At 48.0% G+C, this 24,219-nt stretch overlaps 1 protein-coding gene across 1 annotated transcript in view; it reads left to right on the top strand.

Moving 5' to 3' along the window:
* The window catches only part of CACNA1C (calcium voltage-gated channel subunit alpha1 C), a 589,282-nt gene that overhangs the window by 433,241 nt on the left and 131,822 nt on the right, over window positions 1–24,219 (top strand). Inside the window, exon 10 of the mRNA XM_087814454.1 lies at window positions 23,250–23,324. Within this exon, the coding sequence (XP_087670580.1) occupies window positions 23,250–23,324 (75 nt within the window). The remainder of the gene's footprint in view (window positions 1–23,249; window positions 23,325–24,219) is intronic.

The raw sequence follows: 24,219 nt of genomic DNA, 5'->3' as shown, positions 1-24,219 counted from the left end.
TGGAACTGTGGAGCAGTTAATTGGTTTGTGGCATGGGGTGGTATGGTAAATAAATACCACAGAGAAGCTTACCTCTGAAACACAGAAACTGGCATCTTGGCCCCTCTCTCCATCCTAAGTCAGGGTGGAGTCCTGGGTCATAATTAATGCTGATTAGCAAGTTTCTTAGCATATTAAAAAAGTGGGGCATCTACTACTTACTGAGCAGTTCAGTTGCCATACACAGACAAACGTAGTATTCTGTTCTCTGCCTAAAGCAAGAGCTTCCAAGGAGACGTGTGCTGTTCCCTGTCCTGACCATTAAATGAATAAATTCCAAGGAACTCCCAGCATGGAGAATTCTTTGCTGCTGGAGCAGATCACATGGACAAGGCCTGTCCACCACATTTTTGGCCAAGCTTTGGGATGAGTATGATGAGCTCGTATGAATATGATGAACTGCCTAATCCAGCGGACAGAACCTCTGCCAAGGTTTTCAGAAGTCCAAATATGGATGAAATCAGACTCTGGAGACTGCTCTTCCTCCCACCCTGTACTCTTTCTTGGTGGCTCAAGGAGCCTTTGGTGACCGCTTCTTGTCCTCAGCCAGCCTTATCCTAGGAGAGTAGAATGGGAGCCACCACCTTCAGTTGAGAAAAGGGTGGTAGAACAGTTCTACAGGGGCAAGGCAAGGGACTGAGTATATAAAAAGCAAGATATAAAGTAAAATAGACCCATGCAATGGAATGAATGTGAGAGAAATAGTGATGGAGCCAGGAAACCAGTCCAAAGGACTGTGTCTATTGGGGAAGTCCAATAAAAGCAGTTGATGTGATTAAATTATTAGAGAATTGGCAACCTAATAGACTTGCAGAAAAGGCAAGCCTATGGCTCAGAAACTGTATTCTTGTCCTCAGAACTTCATAATTTGCCCTTGAAAACAAACACAAGGGGAGAAATGCTGCTATAAATTATGTGTATTTCAATTAAAGTAATCTTAGCCTCTGAAATTGCTAAAAGATTACCATATAGGATATCAGCCAGTTCTTTTCAGCTCAAAAACTAAGTAGTCTTTTAAGAAAAAAGACTCTGGCAAATTCTGCTTTCCCCTGGGCAGAAGGCGGGTTGGCACTTACGAGATGCCCGTGGAGTAGGACATTGGTGAGAGAGAGGTGGCTGCAAGGCAGGATGGTGCAGCGAAACCATATTATATGGTAGGTGAGCTTACCCTGTGGGAGTCCAATCATTCATTTTCCTAGAAAAAGTTACAAACACCACTGAGGGAATATAAAGAGCAGTAGTTGGGAAGACAGAGAAGGAGCATAGTTAGGAAGTACTTCTCTAATTAGAGTAAATGATGTGGCTGGTAAATTACATACAAAAATATATTCCAGTTTATGCTTGCACCCATCCATCCACCAATTAAAGTCTACCCTGTGCTAGGCACTGCTTCGGGTGCAGGGGAGATAGCAATGAGCAAACTAGTCAAAAATCCCTGTCCTCATAGATCCTATCTCCTATTTGGGGGACAGACAGTAAGTTCAATGGTGTGTCAGAGAGTGGTAAGTGCCATGGAGAAAGGTGAAACAGCAGGAGGGGAACAGAAGTGCTGGGAGACTGTAGTTTAGGTGGGGTGCCAGGAATACCTCACCGAGAAGGTGGCATTTGAATAACGACATGAAGGCGGTAAGGAAATAAATCATATAGATATCAGGCAGCTGATGGAAAGGCCTCAAAGTAGGAGCATGGCTGACATGTCTGAGGAACAGAAAGGAGGCTAATGTGAGGAGAGGAGTAAGGGGGGAGAGGTGGGCAATGAGGTCTACGGTGACCAGGATGTAGATCGTGGTCGCTGTAAGAACTTGGACTTTTACTAGGAGTGAGCTGGGAAGTCACTGGAGGTTTTGAGCTGAGAAGTGACAGGACTTGACCCATATTTACCAGGAGCTCCCTGGCTGCCACCTGCAGAATGGAAGAGAGGTGGGCGAGGGCAGAGCAGGGAGCCAGGAGGAGGCTCCTGCCTCAAGAGATGGTTGCACTTTGTCCTGGTAACAATGAGGTGATACAGTCAGGCTCCCAAATGACATCATTTGCTATGTGTTGTGGGAGAGAGAGAAAAATCAGGGAGTTTGCCAGGTGATTTCCCTAAATAGCAGTGAGCGTGGAATCCTCATTTACTGATACAGGGGAGACTGTGAGAGGAGTAGGTGTCAGAGCAGGCGTATCAGGGAAACCATCTTGCACCTTGACGTTTGAAATGCCTGTGTGACATCCATATGCAGGTGGTGAGTAGGCAACTGGAAATTCATCTGAGGTCAGGGACAAATTATATTTTGAGGAGTCAACAACATGTAGAAGGTATTTAAACCTTTTGCCTGGATGAGACCACTTGGGGAGTGGTGTGGAGAGAAATGGGGTGGGGTCTAAGAATCTGGGCCCGTCGATGTTTGGCGTCTGCGGTGTGCGGAAGACCAGCAGAGGGGACTAGACAGGCATGGCACAGAGAAGGTGGGACAGGCAAGGGCAGTGCTGCTGAGGAGACAAGTAAGGCAAGCGCTGGGGGCTCATCATTGATCTTAGCAGTGCAGGGCCCTGGTGCCTCGACAAGAGCTGCTTGGTGCCATAGTGATGGCCAAAGCTTGAGGGCGAACAGAGTCCTGTTTCATGAGTGTCTGGAGTCTGGACACCTCCCGGGATGGCCTCAAACAGTGCTCTGCAGACCTCCTGTTTCGGGCATGACCTACCTGCCAGTTATCTGAGGGTTTCCAGAAAGGGGGGAAGGAGGAGACACATATAACCCAGCTACCTGCATCCCTAAGGGGTCAGCATCCAGTCCTCCATTAGATCCCAATCTGCAGTGGGTTACAGAGAGCCTTGGAGAAAAGGACAGCATGATACTCAAGGGCTGTTACAGGCCCCAAAAGACAGAAATGAGGCAAGAAAGGGACACACTTGTACCCTGTTGCCCTTTGTGCCGCTTCCAGAGTGGTTGCCACATGGGTCTTGGCCTCCAAACCCCTCTGCTCTCTGGAAAAGACAGGGCAATATCGAGGCCTTTGCCCTCCCTCTGAGCAGCAATGAGCATCCCTTTTAAAGGCACCAGTTACAAAACTGTCGCTGCTGCACAGGGGTCCTTGTCATCAGCGCAGATGCACTGCTGCCAGGCACAGGGTCCATTTCCTGGCTCAAATGCTGAGTCTGAGAGAAGCTAAGCCACACAGAAAGATAATGATGGAATTTCTTCCCTCTTCTCTTCAAGATCAAAAATGCAATGCATTTATTAAACATCCTATATCCATATAGGAATCTCTCATGTCATTAAGACGATTTAAATAGAGTCCCAGCCCTCTAGAGCTTGCGGTGTAAAACAGATCCCCCCATGGTTATCAATTTCTACATTCAATCATTTGCCAAGTCTTATCAGTTGACCTAGAAAGTCCCTCTTGCCTGCTCCCTGCTCTCCTCTCCCTCTTTGTTCCCCCAGACCAGTAGCCACCTGCCTGCCCTGCTCCCTGGCACTGCTTACACATATCCCACACAATGTAGACAAATCTGTCTTTCTAGAGCTGACATGTCATTCCCTCGCTCAAAAGCTTTGACTATCTCTCCATAGCTACAAAATAAAGCCTTGGCAGATGGGAATGGCTAGAGCACAAAGAGAAAATTAAAAGCTCCTCACCTTGCAAACAAACTCACCCAGGGTAGATCCACTGGGACAGAGAATGTTAGAGCTAGAGGGTTATTTAGGGGTCATGTAGTTAAATTCTCTCATTTTGCAGATGAGAAAATTGAGTCTTGGAGAGAGTAAAGCGATTATCCAAAAGAAACTCTGAAGCCAATGATAAGCTTCATGTCTTTACACAGATATGTTCAACATCACTAGTTATTAGGGAAATGCAAATTTAGACCATAGTGATATATCTACTCACCTGTAAGAACAGCTAAAGTAAAAAGTAATGACAGTAGTGACTCAACTTGGATGAGATATGGAGAAACTGGGTCACTTATCCATTGTTGGCTGGAGCAGAGACTGGCACAGGCATTCTGCAAAACAGCCTGGCCATTTCTTCAAACAACTAAATATAAGCGTACTTAGCAGTTACACTCCTGGCAATTTACTCCAGAGAAATGAAAAGCTATATCCACTTAAAAATCTGTGCACAAGTATTCATAGCAGCTCTATTTGTAATATCCCCAAACTGGAAACAACCAAAATATACCTCCATGGATGAATGGTTGAATAGTGACATCCATGCTGTGGAATACTACTCAGCAATGAAAAAGAGTAAACCAGACTGCTCCTGCTGTCCAAACAGGTCTGCAGTTTGCTGTTTCTGGACCTTCGTTCATCTTTCCTCCCTCTGCCTAGATCGCCTTTTCCCTCTCCTACCCAGCCTGCCAGCCCGTACGGAGAATGTCTTCACTGACACCCTTCGAGACCCTGGCTGTCAGGACAGGCACCCTCAGAGCACTCGGGACCTTCCACCTGCCTCACCAGCATGAGTGGGGATGGCTCAGCCCTGGTGTCAGATAGAAAGCCCTCAGGAGGCAGAGCACATGCTTTACTATCTTTTTATTTGCCTTCCCATCCAGCATTCAGGACAGTGATTTACATTTAATAGACTCCCCCCTCCAAAAAAATGTTGAAAAACTGAATTGAATCCTCTTTGAAGCCAGAGAGTTAAGGTTATGTATCTGCATTGCTGCCTACTTGGCCAGATCCCCTTTGTCTCGTCTTCACTGTACTCATGGTAGGCCCTCGGAGAATGTGTTGTCATTGATAGCGGGGGTAAAAAATTTCGGAATTTAAAAAGTGGACCTAGAAGAACAACTGAAAGAAGGTAGAAATAGATCCATCCAAAGAGAAAGCTGGACCATCAGTGGAGCAAAGGGCATGACCTCGCTCACTCTTGCATTCTCTCTGAGGGGGTCCATTATTCCATAGCCAGTGTGGAATCACTTTTTGGAGTCTGAGTTGGATAGTGGACACATATCAGCCTCTGTGGGCTCTCCTTGGCTGAAGGCAGAGGCAGGGGGCATACAAGATATAGATGATCACATTTAATCCTCCCTCAGATCATCTCGTATGGGTGCTGATATCCCCATTTTATAGATGGGAAGGCTGAGGCTCAGAGAACTTAATTTGTTCATGACATGCAGCTCGTATATTTCACCTAACCTCCAATAGGCCTTGAGTTCAGTTCTGCTGACTGTGCCATACTCCTCTATACCACAATCCTTCCCTCAGTAATGTGTCACTGTCCTCCTCCTTCAGCCAGGGAACTAGAAGAGGGCCCCTCTGGTCCCCAGCTGGAGTAGCTTCTTTCATTATAGCATTTATCACCCTCAGTTTAATATGCAAAGCAAGATGGATGGAGGAAAGGAGAAGAGAGACAGGAAAAACTGACCTTAAATGTTAACAAAAAGTGGCATGAGTTTGATTTTTTTTTTAAAGGGAGGAGAGAAAAAATAAGATTTATGATTATAAGAACTGTGTTTGAAGCATGAAAGCAGATTATGGCATTATCTTCCTCAAGCAAAAAAAAAAAAGTTAACAGATCAAAAGCCTCCATTTGGAATGGTTTAAGAGACAGTCTTATGTGGAAGAAGGCATACAATCATGTGACCTACCAGAGTTTCTTCCTTTTGGGGCTGCTTTTGAACTTGATTAGAGGGGTGCAGTGGGCAGCCAGCCAGAGTGCTTGGGACTGAGGTGTTGCAGCTCACTGACCAACCCCTTTCCTGCCTGGGCCAGTTCACCGTGAGGAACATGGCACAGCCTGCCTTTGCTGACCCAGGACTGTGCAGGACTGTGGGGCCGTCGCTCTGAGCCCCTGATACTCCCAGGAGCCCCGGCACTGTGGGAGCCTGCAGGGAACCTCTGGCCCGGGACAGCCTCACAGAGAGAGGTTCATGTGTGGAGTTTTGGAGAAGTCCTGTCACCTACCTGAAGTCACACAACTAACTGTTTGACAGATCAGTCTGCCCACTCAGCCTCACCCAGGGTAGACACCAATGAAGTGCTGATTTGATTTTAATTTGGTGTTTTGCAAACCGATCAACACACATGTGAGCTGAGAGTAGCTCAGCGGAGGGATTGAAGAGGAGGTGACTCATCTTAAATTTCCCTTTGATCCATTTCCTCCTATAACCAGTGCTCAGCCTCCAAACAGAGCACCCAGGCTACAGTTGCCCTTGGCTCCCACCATCCCCCACTCCCTTCCACATAAACACTGGGAGATGAAAACCCCATGTCACATCAAGATGCATTATCTGTCAGAAGGCTGTTAGTGGAGGAGAGACTGACAGCTCCTGCCTCTGTCATTGCTTGCTGATGTGGAAAGTTATCATTTGGTAATGGAGGGAGATTAGCCACGGACTGAGCTCCTATCACGGGAGCGCATGGCATGGGGGCCAGTGGAAAAGCATAGAAACTGGGATTGCTGGCCTCAGAATAGTAGCCATTGTGGGGAGACCTCTGGAGTCACACGACGGCCAGACTGTCCTGGTTGTGTGAGAGACACATTTGTGCATTCACTCAACACATGTTAAGTGCCAACTGGGCACTCAGAATACCAAGATAAATAGCACAGTCTGTGTCCTAAGGGGACTTACCGCCTAGGAAAGGAGACAGATGCACAAATAAACAGGTTACAGCAATGAGCTGAAGGTATGAACTCGGCACTGGAGAAACACAGAGGAGAGAGAATAGAGTTTGGAAGGAGGTGGAATGGCCTGCCCACCCAGAGGATGATTCCTGAGGAGGGCTGGAACAGTCAGGGCAGGCCAGTGTAATAGGCCGCCCCCAGAGCAGGTCTTGGGCACTTGTTACAGTGAAGGTTGCTTCTGCTCCACGGTTCACTGTGGGTTTGGTGTTGGTAGGAGGGAAGTTCACATCCAGTCTTCAAGGACCGGGACTCATTTCCCTCCATGGCTGTGCCACCTCCAGGGCCTCAGGGGACTCCTGGGATCCCTGCATCTGGCCAGCGGAAGAAGAAAGGGAGAGGGAGCATGGAGGGGCATGCGAGGGTTTGGAGGCCAGGCCTGGGAGCGTGGGCGTTGCTCCCATCCACATGCCGTTGTCCAGAACACAGTCATCAGCCCCACCCAGCTTCCAGGAGCTGGGAGACAGAGTCCAGCTGAGGGCCCAGGGGACAAAACAACTGGGCTGGGTGGACACTTAGCAGCGCCTCTGCTGCCTACGGATCTGTAGCAGTTTATAAACCAAAAGGATGAGAAAGGACATTGTAAGCTGAGGGAGCTGCGTATGTAAAGTGTAGAAGCAAATCATGGGAGGGGGAGGGGAGGGAGGGAGAAGGAGGAGGGGGAAGCTGGAAGGAGGAGGAGAGAGGACGGGAAGAAGGTAAGGGGGAGGGAAGGAAAGATCTTTAGGTTGCACAGGGAAGAAAGCTAAGATCAAGTCAGAAGGGAAGACAGAGGCCTGGTCTCAAAGGGCCCCAGGTGTGGGCTTGATCCTCTGGGTAAGGGGCCACTGAAGAGACTGAAGCGGAGGTACGGTGGCTGTGTCCCCGGTTGTGGACAGTTGGTTGGAGGGGGTGGGAAGCTGGAAGCAGGGGGATCAGTCGTTTCAGAGGGTGATGGGGCCCGAGATGAGAGTCATGGAGGGAATGGATGGGCAGGATGGCCTTCCTGGCCGTCTGCTCCTGCCGGGGGGACCCAGGCGTCTGAGATAAACAGCTCATGCTGCTCCAGACTAGGAGGTTGCAGCAGTGACCTGTCCTGAGAGCTGGTTTGTCTTGTCTGCTTAGCAGTGGGAGCCCTGTCATGCCCTTTGTCCCTTGATGTTCAAAGGCCTATTTTCTGTCTGTAACCATAAACACACCAACAAACAGTCCCTTCACCCTGAAAGGTACCACGTGTGGAATTCCAGATATCTCTGTTTCATTTAATCCCTGTCTGATGTGGCTTATGAGAAGGGAAAAAAGGTTGAGTAACAGCCCCAAATATGGAGCTTTGAGGGCTCCACCCTCAGGATTACTTGAGCGATGGCGACCCTCACGCTTCTGGTGACAGCTGAGGAGGCTCCCGCTCCGGTGCAGGGAAAGCCCCCGCCCTCTTAGCAACCCTAGAGCCTCCCTAAGTACTGGACTGCTCCCCATTCCCTCGCTTTGTATTTAAGCCTCCAGGTTAGGGGGGCAGGAATGAAGGCTGTTGGGAACAACAGAGAGTCTCCTGAAGGGAGTTGCTAATGGAAGGGTGCTCCCCTGGGGAGATGGAAGGAATTCTGAAAAGCAGAAGGAAGATGTCAGTGTGAGGCTGAGCTGAAGGCAGGGAGAAGAGGGAAAGCTGGACAGGGGAGGGCTGGTGCTTTTAAGTTTTGTTTCGGTCTTAGCCTGGGCTATTCTAATGCATTACCACAGACTTCGTGGCTTAACCAACGGGCATTTGTCTCTCACAGCCTGGAGGCTGGAAGGCTGAGAAGCAGCGCAGTCAGGTTCCTGCTGCGGGCCATCTTCTTGCTGTGTCCTCACGTGGTGGGAAGAGGGCTAACTCGTCTCTGGACTCTTCTTATAAGGCACTATCTCATTAGTGAGAGCTCTACCCTCATAACCTAATCACCTCCCTAAGGCCCCATCTCCGAATCCTACCATATTGGGATTAGGGTTTCGACATAGGAATTTGGGGGCAACACAAACATTCAGTCCACTGCAGTGATCTTTCCTATCCCTGTGCTAGGCCCTGGATTGGTTGTGGAGCCAAGTGGGTGGCTCCATCATAACCAGAGAATCAGAGCATCCTGAAACCCTGGGGACAAAAGGTTCCCCAGGTCACTGAGTCTATTTCTCAGCCTCTGGGCAGAGCCACATATCCTCCAGGCCTGCCCTGCCCCCTGTCAGTGCTACTGGGGCTGTTTCTACAGGCCCCATCTCCTATCAACTGCTTTGTTTTCTGGAGACAGAAAAGGGCAGATCCCCCCTGCTTACAGTTCTTACAGATTCACTGTCTCTTAGGGATACATGCAGGTTTCAGCACTGTCTCAGGACAGAGCACAGAAGATGCTCAAAGGTAACATAATGAGAAGTGGGCTCTTCTCCTGAAGTCTTTGGAATTCTGCCATTGGGGACAGATGACTCGGGCCTGCCTTGTCACTGTGTCAGATCTAGAATCAGATGGGGCCCGATCTGGTCCAGCAGAGGGTATATAATGAATCAGACACACACGTTAATTCTTCATCTTCTGTTTCTTGTCTGTCAATATTTCTTTCTAACTTCTGGGAGAGGGCAGGAACATTTCACGATGTTTTGATGTTTTACTTCATTGCTCACCTCTCCTCCCCTTTCCTCTTCAAATACATCCAGAGGAATGTCAGAAGTATCCTTATTTTATTTCTCTTTCAGTGAGGCCAGCTAGCCAGCTAAGCATGACAGCCAGGAATGGTTAAGAGAGTACGAAGAATAAAGTCCAAGCTGCTTCTGTAGGACCAGAAAGCTGAATATGTTTAAGGCTTGAAAAGGTCAACTGCCTTCTACAGGGCAGAGGTTTGATTTCATCCATTATGTGGTCTTTGGCATAATGCTCATTTCATTCACTGGCTGCAATGGAGATTTATGGAGTAAATGTTATCACAAGCTGAGACTTAATGAGATCTCAACTGTATCTCCTGGATGTCGTGGAAAGCAACCATTTTGGTAATAAATAGAGAACAGCATCTAATTTGTAAATTCCTCTTTCCATTGCTAAGTTTAATCAGATCAGTGGAACTGAAGGGAATTGCTGATGACCACATATTATTTTCCATGCCTTACTCTGGCCAGGAAACATTACTCCTAATGGAAGTGGCATGTTGCTCTGGAAATGGTCGGGATGGCATTTGTCATCAGGCTAACCCAATTGTTGCATATTAAAAAATATGTTTAGACCGAAATCTATTTAAAACCAAAGTGGAACTAAAGCCCCTTATTGCTCTGTTATTAGTGTCACTGCTTCATAGAAGCAAAACTTCTTTCCTAGGAAGCTACCGAAATCTGTAGCAGCAGCCATCCAGCGGCCCCTGAGCCATGTGACTTCATCTTGACCCCTAACTCCTGAAGCATCCAGAGTTAGTCCAGACAGACCACCACGGTGCCCAGATTGTGGTCACAAATACCCTTTCCTGACATGGCAGAGAGAAGGTTAAGGGAACAGAACATGATCTCTGGTGGGTCCTTTCTTAGTTTAGGGTTAATAAAAAAGAATTAAAGTGTCAAAAACGGGTGACTAATGCAGCTATCTTTTTTCCAGTTGTGCTTAAATAGTTTTTCATGGCTAATCCTAATTAAAGATTTTTACAGATTATCTTCTCACAAGTTGCTAAGCAGGGACCATGTCACGGTAAGTTACTGTGAGCACACAGTAGTAACTTCATGAATATTTCATGAAAGGACTGGCGACAATGATGAAGACATCTGGGATGTCGATAGCCCCAGAAAGAACAGGGTGGACTTGGGCCACATCAGCCTCAAGAACACATATATCATTGCCAATAAGTGTTTAGACTCCAGATGACCTTTTAGATGCAGAAAGTGGTCCTGAGGGTCTTCTCTTTGGCCTGTGCTTTGCTTCTTCATTTCCCAATAAATATATAGTGTCTGAGCATCCTACGCACAGAGCAGTCTTCTTGAGTGTTACAGGTGATGGCTGCCACTTACTAAGCACCTCCTCTAACCTCCAAGATTGGTATTATTAGCTCCATTTTTAGAAGAGAAAGATGAGGTTCAGATAATTGGCTCAAGGCCGGCCAGCCAGCAGTAGGCTGAGCCGGGACTCATACCCAGGGCTTTCTAACCATAAAGGCAGGAGAGAGGTGAGCGCAGAGAATGAGGCAGCCCCAGATACCTGCGATAGGAAGGTGTGGGGGGGGGGAGGCCCCAGAGAGGAAGCCACAGACCTGGTTCCTCGTCTCAGCTCTAATGCTCTGTGACCTTGAACAAACCCTTCCCTCTCTGAGCCTCAATTTCCTAACATGTAAAAGTAATACTCAAGAAATCTCTGTTTTTTTAATAAATTCTTGAGCAGTCTGATCCTGGGACTCCCTCTGGCGCTGTCTTTGTCCCTGGGTTCTATATTCCAGAAGTGGTGGGCGGCTGGGCCAGGGAGAGACTGTCCTCGTTTGGCAGACACTGGCTCTCTCCCTCTTGGCCAGGCAGCAGGTGGCTACAAGAAAGTGTCCTCTGTGTAAGAACTCTGGGCAGCCTCTCTCCAGCATCCGGCAGCCAACCTCTTCGTGGCCCTTACCCTTCTGCCCTTTTCCCAGAGCCAGTATCCGGATAACTTTATCTTTACCTTGGAAGCATCGAATGGCAGAATCTCAGCGCTGGAAAGTATCCCAGAGGCTCTCTCCTTCTCCCACCAGGTCTCCATCTGTGCATGACACTCCTCTACAGGATCCCCACCACCACCTCTTTTGAACACTCTGTGGTAGGAAGTCACCAGGTCACAAGAAACCCCTTTCATTTTTGTGCAGCTCCAGTTCTTAGAAAATTCTTCTTTCTTCTGAGCTGACACCTGGTGCTGTTTTGCTTTCACAAGCTGGTCTGAGGTGTCAGGGGTGCAGCTGCATCCTCCCAGTGGCACTGCTAATTATCCTCGCTTGGCTAATGACTCCTGCTAATTGCTTCTCTGTCTCTGCTCTCCCTCCTGCCTCACATGCCCATTTGAGAGCATCGCCCACCTCTTCTCATTGGTCCTCCCAGGAACCCAGGAGGGAAGCAGTGAGCTGTTAAAACAATGTGTCCTTCCCAAACACTGAGTCAGTGCTGAGCAGGAGGACCCTGCCACTGGGGACTCTTGACTGGCAGGTGCCGTTTGCAGGACACCTCTCTGCCTGCCTCTCACTTTCCCACACCCTGCTGACACAGCCCCTCTCTCCTCACCAGTGCTGACCTCTGTGCTAGGTCCCTTCCACCTGCAAGGAGGCTCAGTCTCTCACAGTATTATTAGAATTAGAAGAAGAACACTGTTCCTTTCTGCTTTCCCCAAATCAGGTGAATACTCTGTCTCCATACCTTTTCAGTTAGCCATCAGGTAAGGATTTCTCCTGCACAGCAAGCAGCTAAAGCAATAGAGTTGCTTCAATCTGCCCAAGGGCCCCACGCCCTCTACACAGACCCAGTCGCACCTGCTCAGCATTTGATCCACACAACCAACACTCCCCTCCCCCACAGGAAAAGCTGTACCGTATCCCACCCACTGTGACCAAGACTCCATCTAAACACTCTGTGTCCTTTCCTTTCTTCTGGGTGTCCCGGGCCACTGAGCCTGTAGCAGGAATCCTTCTAGACTCTAGGAGTCAGAGGGGAGCAGTAACAGGGGCAGCCTACACCCGCAGGAGGCCCAGGCAAACCCAAGGTGGAGCCTCCCCTTCTCAGTCGTTTCTGGACCTTAGCATTCCCTCTTCCTGCCAGCGCCTCCAGGCCTTTTCCTTGTTGAAGACTGTGGTGCCTGTTCTCTAGGTTTTTCTCTTCTAAAGATAGAACAGTCAGCCTCTCCAACAAGCCCAACCCTCCTGAGAAGTTACAGAAGAGTTCTAAGATTAGGGGAAAGACGGAGGAGGGATGAAAGGTGATTAATACCTTTGATTCGGCTTCAGTCTAGAGAGGAAGAATCTGGAGAGAAAGGCTGCTCAGTAGAATGATAAGAGTGGCACCCTCTGCATTAACATCCACCTGTTAGGGCACATTTGGTTTGCAGTTGGTTTCCCCTTCTCTGTGCCTGGCTCAGAGTCACCTCAGCTGCTGTGGGCATGATCAGCCACTGCCCACCTTTGGCCCATGTTGGCACTTCCCCTAAATAGCACAGGAGGGTGGAAGGAGCAGCCTTGAGTGGGTGGCCAACTGTGTGCATCCCAGTGCCCGCTCTGGAGAGACGGTGAGTGAATGAAGCAATGCTGACCCCGGTCCCATCCTAGACATGTGCAGTCCTCCCCCTCTCTGAGGGTGAAGGAGCAGAAGAAAGCTGAACGGGGCGTGTGTGCCCGACTACCCACCAATATGAGTGGCACGCCTCCTGTGCCTCCAGCAGAAGTTACAAGACCTGCTCCCAGCCCCGCAGCACTTCCCATCTGGTTGCCTGGGGAGGTCAGCCTGGTCCAGAGAAGGAGCCATGCTTTCTGAAATTTTTGTGGAAATGGAAGGACAAGAGAGTGGGGCAGAGAAGGGCAGGTGGTGTTGGTGAGGCGAGATGAGGAGAGCCTTGACTCTTCCACCCATTCCTGAGTCACAGTCAAAGGCGTGCATGGCTGGGGAAGCAACAGAGAGCAGAGGACAGGGACCTGCGTTCTTGTCCAGGCTTTGCTCCCTCAAAGCCTCAGTTTCCTCACCTACAACTTGTGAATGAAGGCATCTTCCCTGGCTGCCTCCCCAGGTGGATGTGAGGATTCAGTGAGGTAATTTCATGAGTGTGCTCTGACCCACACAGTGCCGTCTCCTTTTCTAATGAGCAGAAAAAAGAACCGTATGAATGGCAGAGTTCTGCACTACACGGCGCGAATGGCGCCTGTTTCTGGAAGAACGCTGCATAGTTCAGAGGCTTCAGGAAGGCAGTGTGCCTGTGGAGGAGCCCAGGGCAAGGCTCACCCAGGCGAAGACCAGAGGGAGGTGCACAGTCCCTGGCAAACACCATGCATGTGTCAGGCCCTCCACACAAGGGTGAAACCACGCTGGCCACGTGTGGCTTGATCTGGAGGCCAAGAGCAGAGTGGAATGCCTGGCTAGAGGGCGAACGCTGGGTAGAAATGGGCAAGGGGGTTGGATGGGTAGAGTGAAAACAAACTGTGAAGGGCCTTGGGAGAGAGGGTGAGCATTCTATGCTGTGAGTGACAGTGACATGCTGTGAAGCAATGGTGCTGAGGAGAGGCTTGTCCATCAGATGAGAGAATTCAGTAAGGGCTTCAAGAGCTGCTTCTCTCTGGGCCCAGTCCCTGCCCCCTCACAAGTGATCAGCAACCTAGTGTTTCATCACACAGAGCACTCCTTGCTCATAAAGCTTAGTTTCTTATTTCTAAGGTGAAAGAAGTCCTAGAAATCTCCTCTCAGCTCCCCAACAAATGCTTGAAAACTTCCAGTAATGAGCAACTGCTCATCTCTCAAGGCAGCCAGGCCATTTGGAAATGCTTCTTACATGAGGGGAAAATTCTCACTCTTCAACCCCCGTTCCCTGCAGAACTACTCTTTCCTCCCTTGTGAAAAGAAGAGACGGTGCTGAGGCCTCCCAGCCTACCGTATCTATATTAAACCTTGCCAGTTTCTTCATAGACCATGATGTATAGCCCTTCACCGTCCCAGGACTCTGCCTCTGGCCACTGCCCCCCTGACCGTGGTCCTGACCTTTGACCTTCTGCCCTAACAAGGTCTGATTGATGCTGAGGAGGGGAGCGCTGCCTCCCTGGGTCTTTGCCCATGCTGCTGAGGGACCGCTCAGTGAAGGATGTGAGGGATTAAAGCATCAAGGTAGACCAGGTAGACCTCATCCTCGGTCTTGCAACCAGGGCTAAAGGGAGGAAATAACAACTGCAAGCATCCCGCACGCAGAGCTGGGAGATTAAAGGAAAGGACTTGCCACAGGAGGGGACAGGCTGATTGATTTTCTGACAGCTGCCCATAAACTCATTCATGAAATTATGGAGCTGAAGAGGCACCATGGGGCTGGAAGCTAAAGTGACTCACTTCGCATAAACGCCACTAATGGATGCAGCCTAGAAATTTAAGGCAGCAATTGACTTGAGTGCTGGAAGGGAGGGCAAGGCTGAGACCCTGTGGAAGGAAGCAGTGCTCCTTACTCCAGATGGCTCCCCTCTGTGGGGACCCACGTCCTTTGAGATTGTGCTGGGCCCCATAGGATCCCCTTGCAGGAAAAGTGACCTGGGCCAAAGTTATCTTGAACAGCAGGAAGCAGTGAAGTAGAAGACAGACCCCAAAGGAAAGAGGAAAAGAGTGATCGTGAGCTCCACAGAGCTGTTGTCAAAAACTCGCCCACGTTGCAACCTTTGAATTCCAGAAAAGGGCGGGAGCCCTGGCCCTGTGCCCAGCCATGACGACCAAGGGTGGGCTTTTAGCCTCTCCGTGATGTAAGTAAGTGACAAATGAAAAAAGGAGGGACCACTGGATGGTGGAAAGAGGCCTGGACCTCTACCACTAACCAGCTGTGTGACCCTGGGCAAGGCCCTTGTCCTTTCTAGACCTTAACATTCTCACCTGCAAAATGAAGACTGGCTACTCTTCCCAGCCCTGCAGTGCAGGTGTGATTGAAATCTGTCTTGCAGTGGGGAAACTGAGCCACGAGGAGTGAAGTAACATATGGAAGTGGGAGAGCTAGGATTCAAACTCGGGCCACCTGGCTCCACGTTCTGAACCACCCTGCTCTGCTTCCTGTCTCCCCTCTTCACCCAGAAGCGCTGGCGGGGAGGCCCTGGGCAGGGTGATAAAATGAGTGGCTTCTCCCTGACCTCCATCTACACTTCTGCCCCTCTCCTCCTGGAGGTACAAGGGCATCCACAGGACTCTCTAGCCCTCTCTCGTGATTAGGAAAGGGTTTTACAAATTTATCCAGTATGTACAGTAGGTAAGAGGGCTGACTAAGCATAACATCCACCACCGTTCAAATGCTCAATCTCATTAGCTGCTCACTTTGAATAAATAAATTCTCTAAGCCTCCATTTTCTGATCTATCAATTGGAAACATATAATGGGACAGATGACCCCTCATAGGGTTGTTTTAAGGCTTGAATCAGTTAATTTGTGTTACGTGCATGGAGGAGTAGCTGGCGTGGAACAAGTGATTAAAAAACTGAGCTGTTGTTGTTATTAAGATAGAAATGACTGATATTGCACTCTGAGGGGACAAGGCCCTAAGATGAAGGAATTGCCAGTAAATGTCACTGGACTGGATTGGAGGATTGGGGACTCAAGGCATTCCCTGTCCCTTTCATGTCATACCACATGGGTGACCATCTGCTAAACCTGGCCTTGGGACTAGAATAGTGTCCTCTCTCCAACCTGAATGTTGTTTTTTTCCTAAAAGATTGGATTTGCAAAGGAATTCTCAAAGAAAGGGCACTGTTATCCACGTCTAGGAGATCCCTGTCACATCCCCAATGGTTGGGGTGAGTTGTTTTCCCTTGGGGATGTTAACCCCTCCTGTGTGATCAGATGTCCTATCCCATAGTCCCAAGGCCCCGAGAATGTTCCATGCTGCTCGGTCGCCCCTAATGAAGGTGAGGTGGGGGCAGGAAAGGAAAGGGATGTGTATTTATTAGATGCAGCCAAACTTCCTTCCTTAGCCTCCTCCTGCCACTGCCCACCTCCCCTCTACCCAGTAACTGGGTAGCCGACTCAGTGGCACCACAGTTGTGGAGAGAAATGTTCTGCTTGGGAGCGCTGGGTGTTTATGGCCTGCTGAGAGCACAGCCACCCTGGGTTTCTTCTCTGGATTATAGCTGCAGATCAAGGGCAGGCACTTACGCCTCCTCCCAGCTTATAGCAGTAATAATAATTATGATGATGGCACATCATGCTTATATTGTGCCTTTTTAATAAGGACACTTTGTTTGGCTTCTTAATATTTAATCCTGTTTTATATTTACTTTCTGATAGCTTAAAATCAGCCAGGTTTTAATTGCTTATGAGGAGGAAGCCATGCTGGGCCTGGGCTGGCAGGAGTTATTGAAATGGCTCTGGAGGCTGGTGGCATCTTTCTCTGTGACCTTTCCACCCAGACGGGACCATTTTGCTTTCTCTCTCACCATCTCTCCTTTTTTCCCCTTGCAGTTTGCTTTTCTCCTCCCCTACTCCCTCTCTTCCCTTCCCTTATAAGAGACCTATAATTCATCATCTAGTTCAATTTATTTGTATAAGAGATAAATATGAGACCCCAAATCATCATGTGACTTGTCAGGGGTTTGGAGCTATTTATTGTCAAAGCCAAGGACAGGACTGCCTGACATTTCCGAGACTTCCAGTATGAGGGAGATTCCCGGCTCTGAGCTGGATAAAGACATGTGAAGAGCTCCTTCACCCAGCAGCTTGAGACTGCGTGTGGCCACGTGCTCGATCTGGCAAACTGGAAAGTAGTAAGGAATAACTTCCCGAGTTAGTTTTCTGCAAGAGAAAATTAAATTTGATGAAATGTAAACAGTTCCTCGGAAGAAGAGTCTCCTGGGGCAGTGACCAGAATGTTTGATTCTTTTCTGCCATGGGACTCAAGCAGTCCCTGTGGTAATGCCCCACCTCACTCATCAGTAATTCAACCTGAAAATATGGGTTTAAGCCAGGTTATTCTGGAGGTTTCCTGATAGAGCCAGGAAAGCCCAGGACTCCAGGGCAGTCATTCTCTGCCCTTACTAGCTGTCACCTTCAACTTTTGGGGTCCACTCTTCACCTGTCAGTGGGCTAATACTGTCTACCTTGCCGGCACAGGTGGCCGTGTAAACTGGGTGGTTTCAAGAGAGGCCAGTGAAGACGCAGGCAGAGTTTAAGGAACCAGCAAGGGAGGCAGGACCTGAGGGCAGCACCCAGAGGGAGCTGTTATCCCCACAGGCCTGAAGAAACCAAGTGAGGGAGCAGTTTCAGGAAGTTAGAGAGGGTAGTCATGACAAGAAGGTCCTATGGCAGACCTGTGGCCCTCAGCAGTGGACGCAGCCAGTCTGCACCAACCTGCACACAAGCACCAGGGCAGTGAGCACCCAACCTCACTGGCCTCAGGCCTTGCTGACATCCTGCAAGCGCTTCCCATTGGCCAACCCAGAGGGAAGCGCTGGCCTGGGAGAGCTCACTGATGAAGTTGACAAGCTCAGCCTCCTGGATACAGGGCGAGGTGGGCAGGGACAGAGAGTGCATCTGAAGGACAAGCCCTCGAGATGTCTAGCATACATCCTTAAAACTCTAGGAAAATATAGTGTTAGAAATATACCTCCAGTATCACTAGGATCTGAAAGGGAGTCCAGAAAATTCCCTGGCCTTGAGAAAGTTAAAATTTAGTTAAGGACATAAATCTAATACTTGCTCAGCAAACTGTAATAAAAACAGATCATAATTAATTGGTAATATTAGCAAATACCCATGGCACTTGCCATTTTACAAAGTTATCTTATAGATATCTCACTTAATTCTTGCCGGGACTTCTTGAAATAAATGGTATCGTTATCTTCTTCCTACAGGTAGGAAGCCTGACCTCAGAAAGGTCAGATAACTTCCCCAGAGTTACACAGCCAGGAGGGGGTTTTGAAATCAGGTTTTTATATATAATTCCCACAGGCCCTGTGTTCCTGGAGCTCAGAAGAGGGAACTCAGCAGTGGGTGGTCCTGAAAGCTTCCACACACGAGAGCTGGGCCTCAAGGAATGGGCACATTTGAGTAGTTCAGAAGCCAGCACACTCTTTCTAAAGGGCCAGGTAGTAAATATTTTAGGCTTTGTGGGCCACATAGAGCCTCTACTGAACTCTTCGACTCTGTGGTTGGAGGGTGAAAGCAATCACAGGTCACACATAAGTGGATGGGTGTGATTGTGCTCCGGTGAGACTTTGTTTATGGAACAAGTGGCAGTGGACTTGGCCCAGGGGCTGCAGTTTCCTGACCCCTGGAGTAGTGCAAGCAATCCAGGAGAGGATATGTTATATATAGCATCATATATACAACAACCCGGAGGTTGGAATAAAGATAGCACGTTTAAGGGGCAATGAGCAGGGCAGCCCGACTTGGTGGAGAGTTTCTGCTGGAAGTAACAGGAAACGGGATGACTAGATGGTGCTTTAGTCAGTCAGGGCCTCCCTAGCAACAGAACAACATAAATTTATTCTCTCACAGTTCTGGAGGCCAGAAGTCCCAGATCGAGGTGTCAGCAGGGTTAGTTCCTTGTGAGGGCTGCGAGGGGAGGTTGTGCCCCAGGGCTGTCTCCACAGCCTGTAGATGTCCCCTTCTCCCTATGTCTTCATGCTGTCTTCCTTCTGCAAGTGGCTGAGTCCAAATGTTTTCTTCCTATTAGGACACCAGCCATATTGAATTAGAGTCCAACCTTATGATCTCATTTTAATTTAATTACCTCTTTAAAGACTCTATCTCCAAATACAGCTCTGAGGTACCAGAGGACATCGGCATGAATTTCTGAGGGGGCACCTTCAGCCATCACAGATAGGATGGAGCCAAATTGCAGGGAGTTTTAGATTCCAGATTAGAGTCAGTGAGGTAGGAAATTAGGAATCCTTTTGCTTGTTAGCCATATCCCTGATTAGTACTTTGAGAAAATGAATACGTATTATACCACTCATATGCCAAAAAAAGGTAATAAAATGGGCATCTGCCAGTAAATGGCAAAGTAAGTGCTTCAGTCCCATCTAAGAGTGTATGGAAGCCTGGGCAGTGTGTCCCAGCAGGCTGACTGACCAGGATTCAGCCCATCAGCTCCACAGCACTGGAGAAGTGCAGGGTGGGTGGAAAATGCCTTTATCTACTGCCCGGAGTGTCTGGCCCTAATGTACCAACCCTCTTCAAACAAGAGATGAAAGATTGACAGCAGTTGATGAGTTATCTGACCTTGGCTAATGAGGCTACCAGCTGAGTTCCAGAATGAAGACTGGGCAAATCTCAAGAGAGGCCAGTCACAAAGGCATTGCAGAGCCCCATCCCCAGGACAAAGTCAAAGCTGTTTTGCATGACCCAAAGATTTCAGATCTAGGCAGATTCCTCCATCTCTCTCCAAGTTCATTCAGCGGTCCCTCAGTGGAGCTTAACTTAGCTCTAATGTCACTCAGCCAATTGGGATGCATAAGAAGATCTGAGACTGAGGGCCTCAAGCAGCAAAGCCAGATAGTTTATATGTGGATGGTTCTTCAGGTATCTCCTCCAGCCTCAAGGATGGGAAGGATGGGAGGGAAGGAAGGAGAGGCAGAGGAAAAAGAGAGTCAAGGACTGAATACCTAAGAAGATTTTGTTTCCTGTTTCCTCTGTGGATTGATTGCTAAGTAACGTTAGTGACTTTCTTTGTCTTTATCAATATGAAAGTTGCTCTTACTCTCAAACCTGGGCCCCTTCTAAAGTCATTTTTTATTCATGTAAATGAGTTTGGCCAACTTCGTTGCATCGTGTTTACATGGTGATGGCTAAATGAGATCTAATTTCTTCTTATGGGAAACATGAGTGTTAACACACTGGAACAGCCTGGAGCAGACTCACCACTTGGAAATTTGTTTTAAGCAGCATAAGGACCTGACTGTTTTATAGAGGACTGTGTGCTCTGTGCCTAGTCTTTCTCTGTTTACCACAGCTACAGAAAGGCTGGCCAGCTGATCTGTGCAGCCGTGTTTTCCAAGCACTGCCTGGTATTTAATGGAGGATTCCTAAATTTTAGTGAACAAACCCTCAGAGCGTTTCTAAATCCAGACACACCAGAAAACACCAATCTTCACAGTGGCTTAGACCTAGTAGAGCTCCTCTCCCAGCACAATTCACATGATTTCCAGTTTGAGGAGATTATCTCATGTCAGAAGTGGCTTATTATAACCCCCTTAGTATCCACACAACTGTTCTCCAAGCAGGTGAGGGGAGACTTTGATTACTGTGAGACAAGAACCGTGCACCTCCCTTCAGACACAGAAATTGTCCTAGTAAGCACCATTCAAGCAAGAGTTGCCACCAAGAGTAGATGTTTGGGGGAAAGTTGACATCAATTCAAGATGTAGTCAATTGTTGGCCAGATGAAGTCTATATAACTCATTGTAGCCATTGGTGATATTACTAAATATGTAATTATGTATCCACTCCCTGCATTGGCAGCTGTTAATTACTCTTTCATGAAAATCTCATTTTCTTTTGGAATTTTCTCAGCAGAAGCCAAGGGAAGGTGAGCCTGGAGACACAGATTCGATCCACAGTACCTAGTAACAGTGAAGTTGGAAAGTCAGAAAATTAGCTTTCTCTCTAGTGGTCTTCCTCAGTATTCTTCCTAAATTCATTCAATGAAGCACATTTCATTCCACAGAGGGTATCATTACCACATTGTCTGCAGATAAGCAGGCATCAGGCTTCATTTCTCAGGGCACCCAGTAGGCTACCTTCAGAGGAGAGGTGTCCTTGGGCACCTAGGTTCTTTGCCATCTTTCTGCCTTGATTTCCATCTAGTTCATCATCTGAATGTCCAAAGGAGGAGTCAGTCTGTCCATCTCATCCCCAGAATTCATTTCCAATATTTATAATTCTCAACTTTCAACTGTTCGGAAACTCAGTTTCCACTAAGGAATCCAAGTCCATCTCTTAGGGTAGCAAGTCCCTTAAAGAAGCAGCTGTGACCCTGCTCTCTAATCCTTTAGTAATAGGAACACAACTGCATCTTCACTCATCTTACTCACTCATGTGCTTATGGGACGAACTATCATAGGCACTAATATGCTAATGCACTGTTCCTTCCAGGTGAGATATTTTCATTTCAGCAAGGAACCTTCAGATATAACTTCACCCAAAAAATCAGGTCTAGTGGGGTCTAGTGGAAACTAGTGGAGACTGCCCACCACCAAGGGAGATGATTTAGATGCTCTTCAGATCACTTTCCACACAGGTGGCTGCCAACCTTGCCACATGAAAGACCAGCCCTGGTCAAATTCAATGATTTTATCAAGTTCTTTCTCTTGTTTTTAAAGTTATACAGTTATTCCTGAAGTTGATGGGACAATATTGATGCCAAAGCCAAAAGCTGGATGATGCTTCCTTATAACAGGTCACAATGTTCTTGGCTTTTCATCATTGACCAGGGTTCCCGCCCCCCAGACAGCTGTGTGAACAGAGACTTGGTGACTGGCAGCCTCATGTTTACACCTCTGAATAAAAGACCCCTCATGAGATGTTCACCTAAGTGACCGTTATCATTCTAAACCGAGACATAGCTTCTTTTCCAGAAGGCAGATCTGAGCCAAGTCATTCATTTCAGCTCCTAACTCTGTGCTTTTTTCAAATAGGATTTTTCAGAAGCAAAAAAAATGCTACTGGTTGTGAAGTTTCTGCTTATTACAAGTTTTGTCTTTTAAAGACATGTGTCTGGGAAATGGCCCTTTACCTAGGTTAAAAACAAGCCTGACCCTTTTCTGTCATGAGCCAGCCTTCAGAATTCTCACTAACAAGCAGCACTCAAGGATGTTCACTGAATGCCATCCGAGTTTCAGGGGAAGAGGGTGAGATAAAGAAGCACCTAAAGTTTGTATTGACCTTCCCTTCATGTGCTTTCCTGGGATTGATGGGGCCACCTGTCTGCTTCTCATCAGGGCACTGCTTCTGTCCATGAGTGGTAGGAGATTTCCCAACTCACGGTTCAGCTGTGACTATGCCTGACACCACTCGCCCCCAGCACCCTCCACAGGGGCCTGGCAGAGGCACAGTTAATGCCAGTTCCATCAAAGGGAGTGGGAAAACTCTTTCTCAGGAATTAGCTAAAGCATTTGATATCCAGAACTCAAAGTCCATTGCAGAATACAGGACTCCCTGTTCCACTTGCAGCAATCAGTGTCTCCACATCCTTACCAGCAACCCCATCTTCAGCTACAGCCCAGGCCCAAGAAAAGCTTATAGTATTCTTTCTTATACACAAACCTCCTCAAAAGGCCATCCATTGACAAGTAATTGAGCAACTTCTTTGCCTGTTTAAACCTATTAAAAACAGATATGAATATGTTTGGGATGTGATCAGGCCCACGGCATTTGATGGGTCTTCACTGAATGTAATGGAATGATTGAATTGGACAAAGGGGCAAGTAGATCCACAGTAGTTTTCTACCTGCAAGTGGCATGTCCTGGTTGTAAGTGGTGAGGAAGCCCTGGAATTTACCTCAGATGGGAAAGAGGTCCAGTCACCTGGCTGTCGGGTAAGGGTGAAGGAGGACATCCATGCTATAGTTTTAGTAGTTATCCCACTGGAGCCTGAAAAAGGGCACCTCCCACAGGAGACATCAGGGATGCACAGTGGCCCCTCCTAGGAAGCCCTCTCGTCAAAGTCACTGACCAAATACACCAGTGTAGGTGGAAGCCTCTGCTGGAGTAATTCCTTCTCCCCAGTGTCCATCATTTGTTTTGTGTCATTAGTTCATGTGATTGGAATTTTGGTTCTATTTTATTACGTTTTATAATTTGTTTTGGTTTATTGATTTTGACAATTTTTAGTTTATTTTTGGAGATGAAAATGGATGTTCTATGTGAAAGCTGAGTTCTTTGTTTCTTTCTTTTGCCCGTGGCTGACTGCATGCTCTCTATTGATGTCTTGTTCCTGGTTCTTGAAAATGACCATCTTGTCTGGGAAAGGAGGAGCTCCAGCAGGCTTGCTCGATCAGAAGAAAGGGAAGTTTGCTTGGTTTAGTCACTCCACAGAAACCCATGGTAACGTTCCCCTGTGCTCTGTGTGTGTAATGTGTGTTGCTACATCCCGGACTGGATGGGAGGGTATTTTTCTTGATGGCTTGTGATGCCGTGGTCATATGTGTATATATGTGTGTGTATGTGTTTGTATGTAGGTTTGTGTTTTTGTGAGGGGATGGTAATCTGTCTCACTCACAGCCACTGCCTTGTCATCTCTTTGAATGTATAAAGTCAGCAGACATGATAGTCAGCAGCTGGTCCTTGATGGAATCTTTCCTTTGGATAGTGCCAGCCAAGACTAAGGTCATGTAAATGCCAACTTGGTACTGGTACAGGCAGTGCCTTGATTTAGAAGATAATATGGTTCCTCCTGATGCCGAGGCCTGCCTACTCCTAATTTGGTTGTCTTTCCACACCCAGCACCACCACCATCACATCACTCCACACCTAAGGGGCTCTTTGGGAGCAAAGTGTCACAAAGTTAGGTAGTTTTCTGTACACAGCTCAGTTCTTTAACTAACGATGCCTGAAGAGTTAAAGGAACCTTGGTCAGAAATGGCTAGAGAGAGATGGATCAAAAGACTGAAGGCTCTTCTGTTATATTACTTCTTCATTAATGGGGATGGGCTAAGGAATTCTGAAAGTCTTATCTTCCCAGCTCCCAGTGCTAAAACTATCCCTAAGTCTGGTCTTGCTCTCCAGCTCCCTCAGACCTCGGGCTGTAAAGAGAGTACAGATGCTGTCAAATTCAACACCACCCTTTGACAACTCACCATGCTCCAATGATGTCCCCACAGCCTGATTCAGCTTTAAGGACCTCATCTTGTCCTAGAGTGCAGGGAAGGGAGTTGGTCAACACTGGGACAATCTAATGAGCATGGTGCCGAGGGTCCTGACACTTGTGTTCCAGTCCAAG

This window comes from Miniopterus natalensis, chromosome 2 (genome assembly GCF_054644295.1).
Source record: "Miniopterus natalensis isolate mMinNat1 chromosome 2, mMinNat1.hap1, whole genome shotgun sequence".
NCBI classification, from domain to species: domain Eukaryota; kingdom Metazoa; phylum Chordata; class Mammalia; order Chiroptera; family Miniopteridae; genus Miniopterus; species Miniopterus natalensis.
Note: the sequence above shows the minus strand (reverse complement) of the source record. Positions and strands in the feature narration are given on the sequence as shown.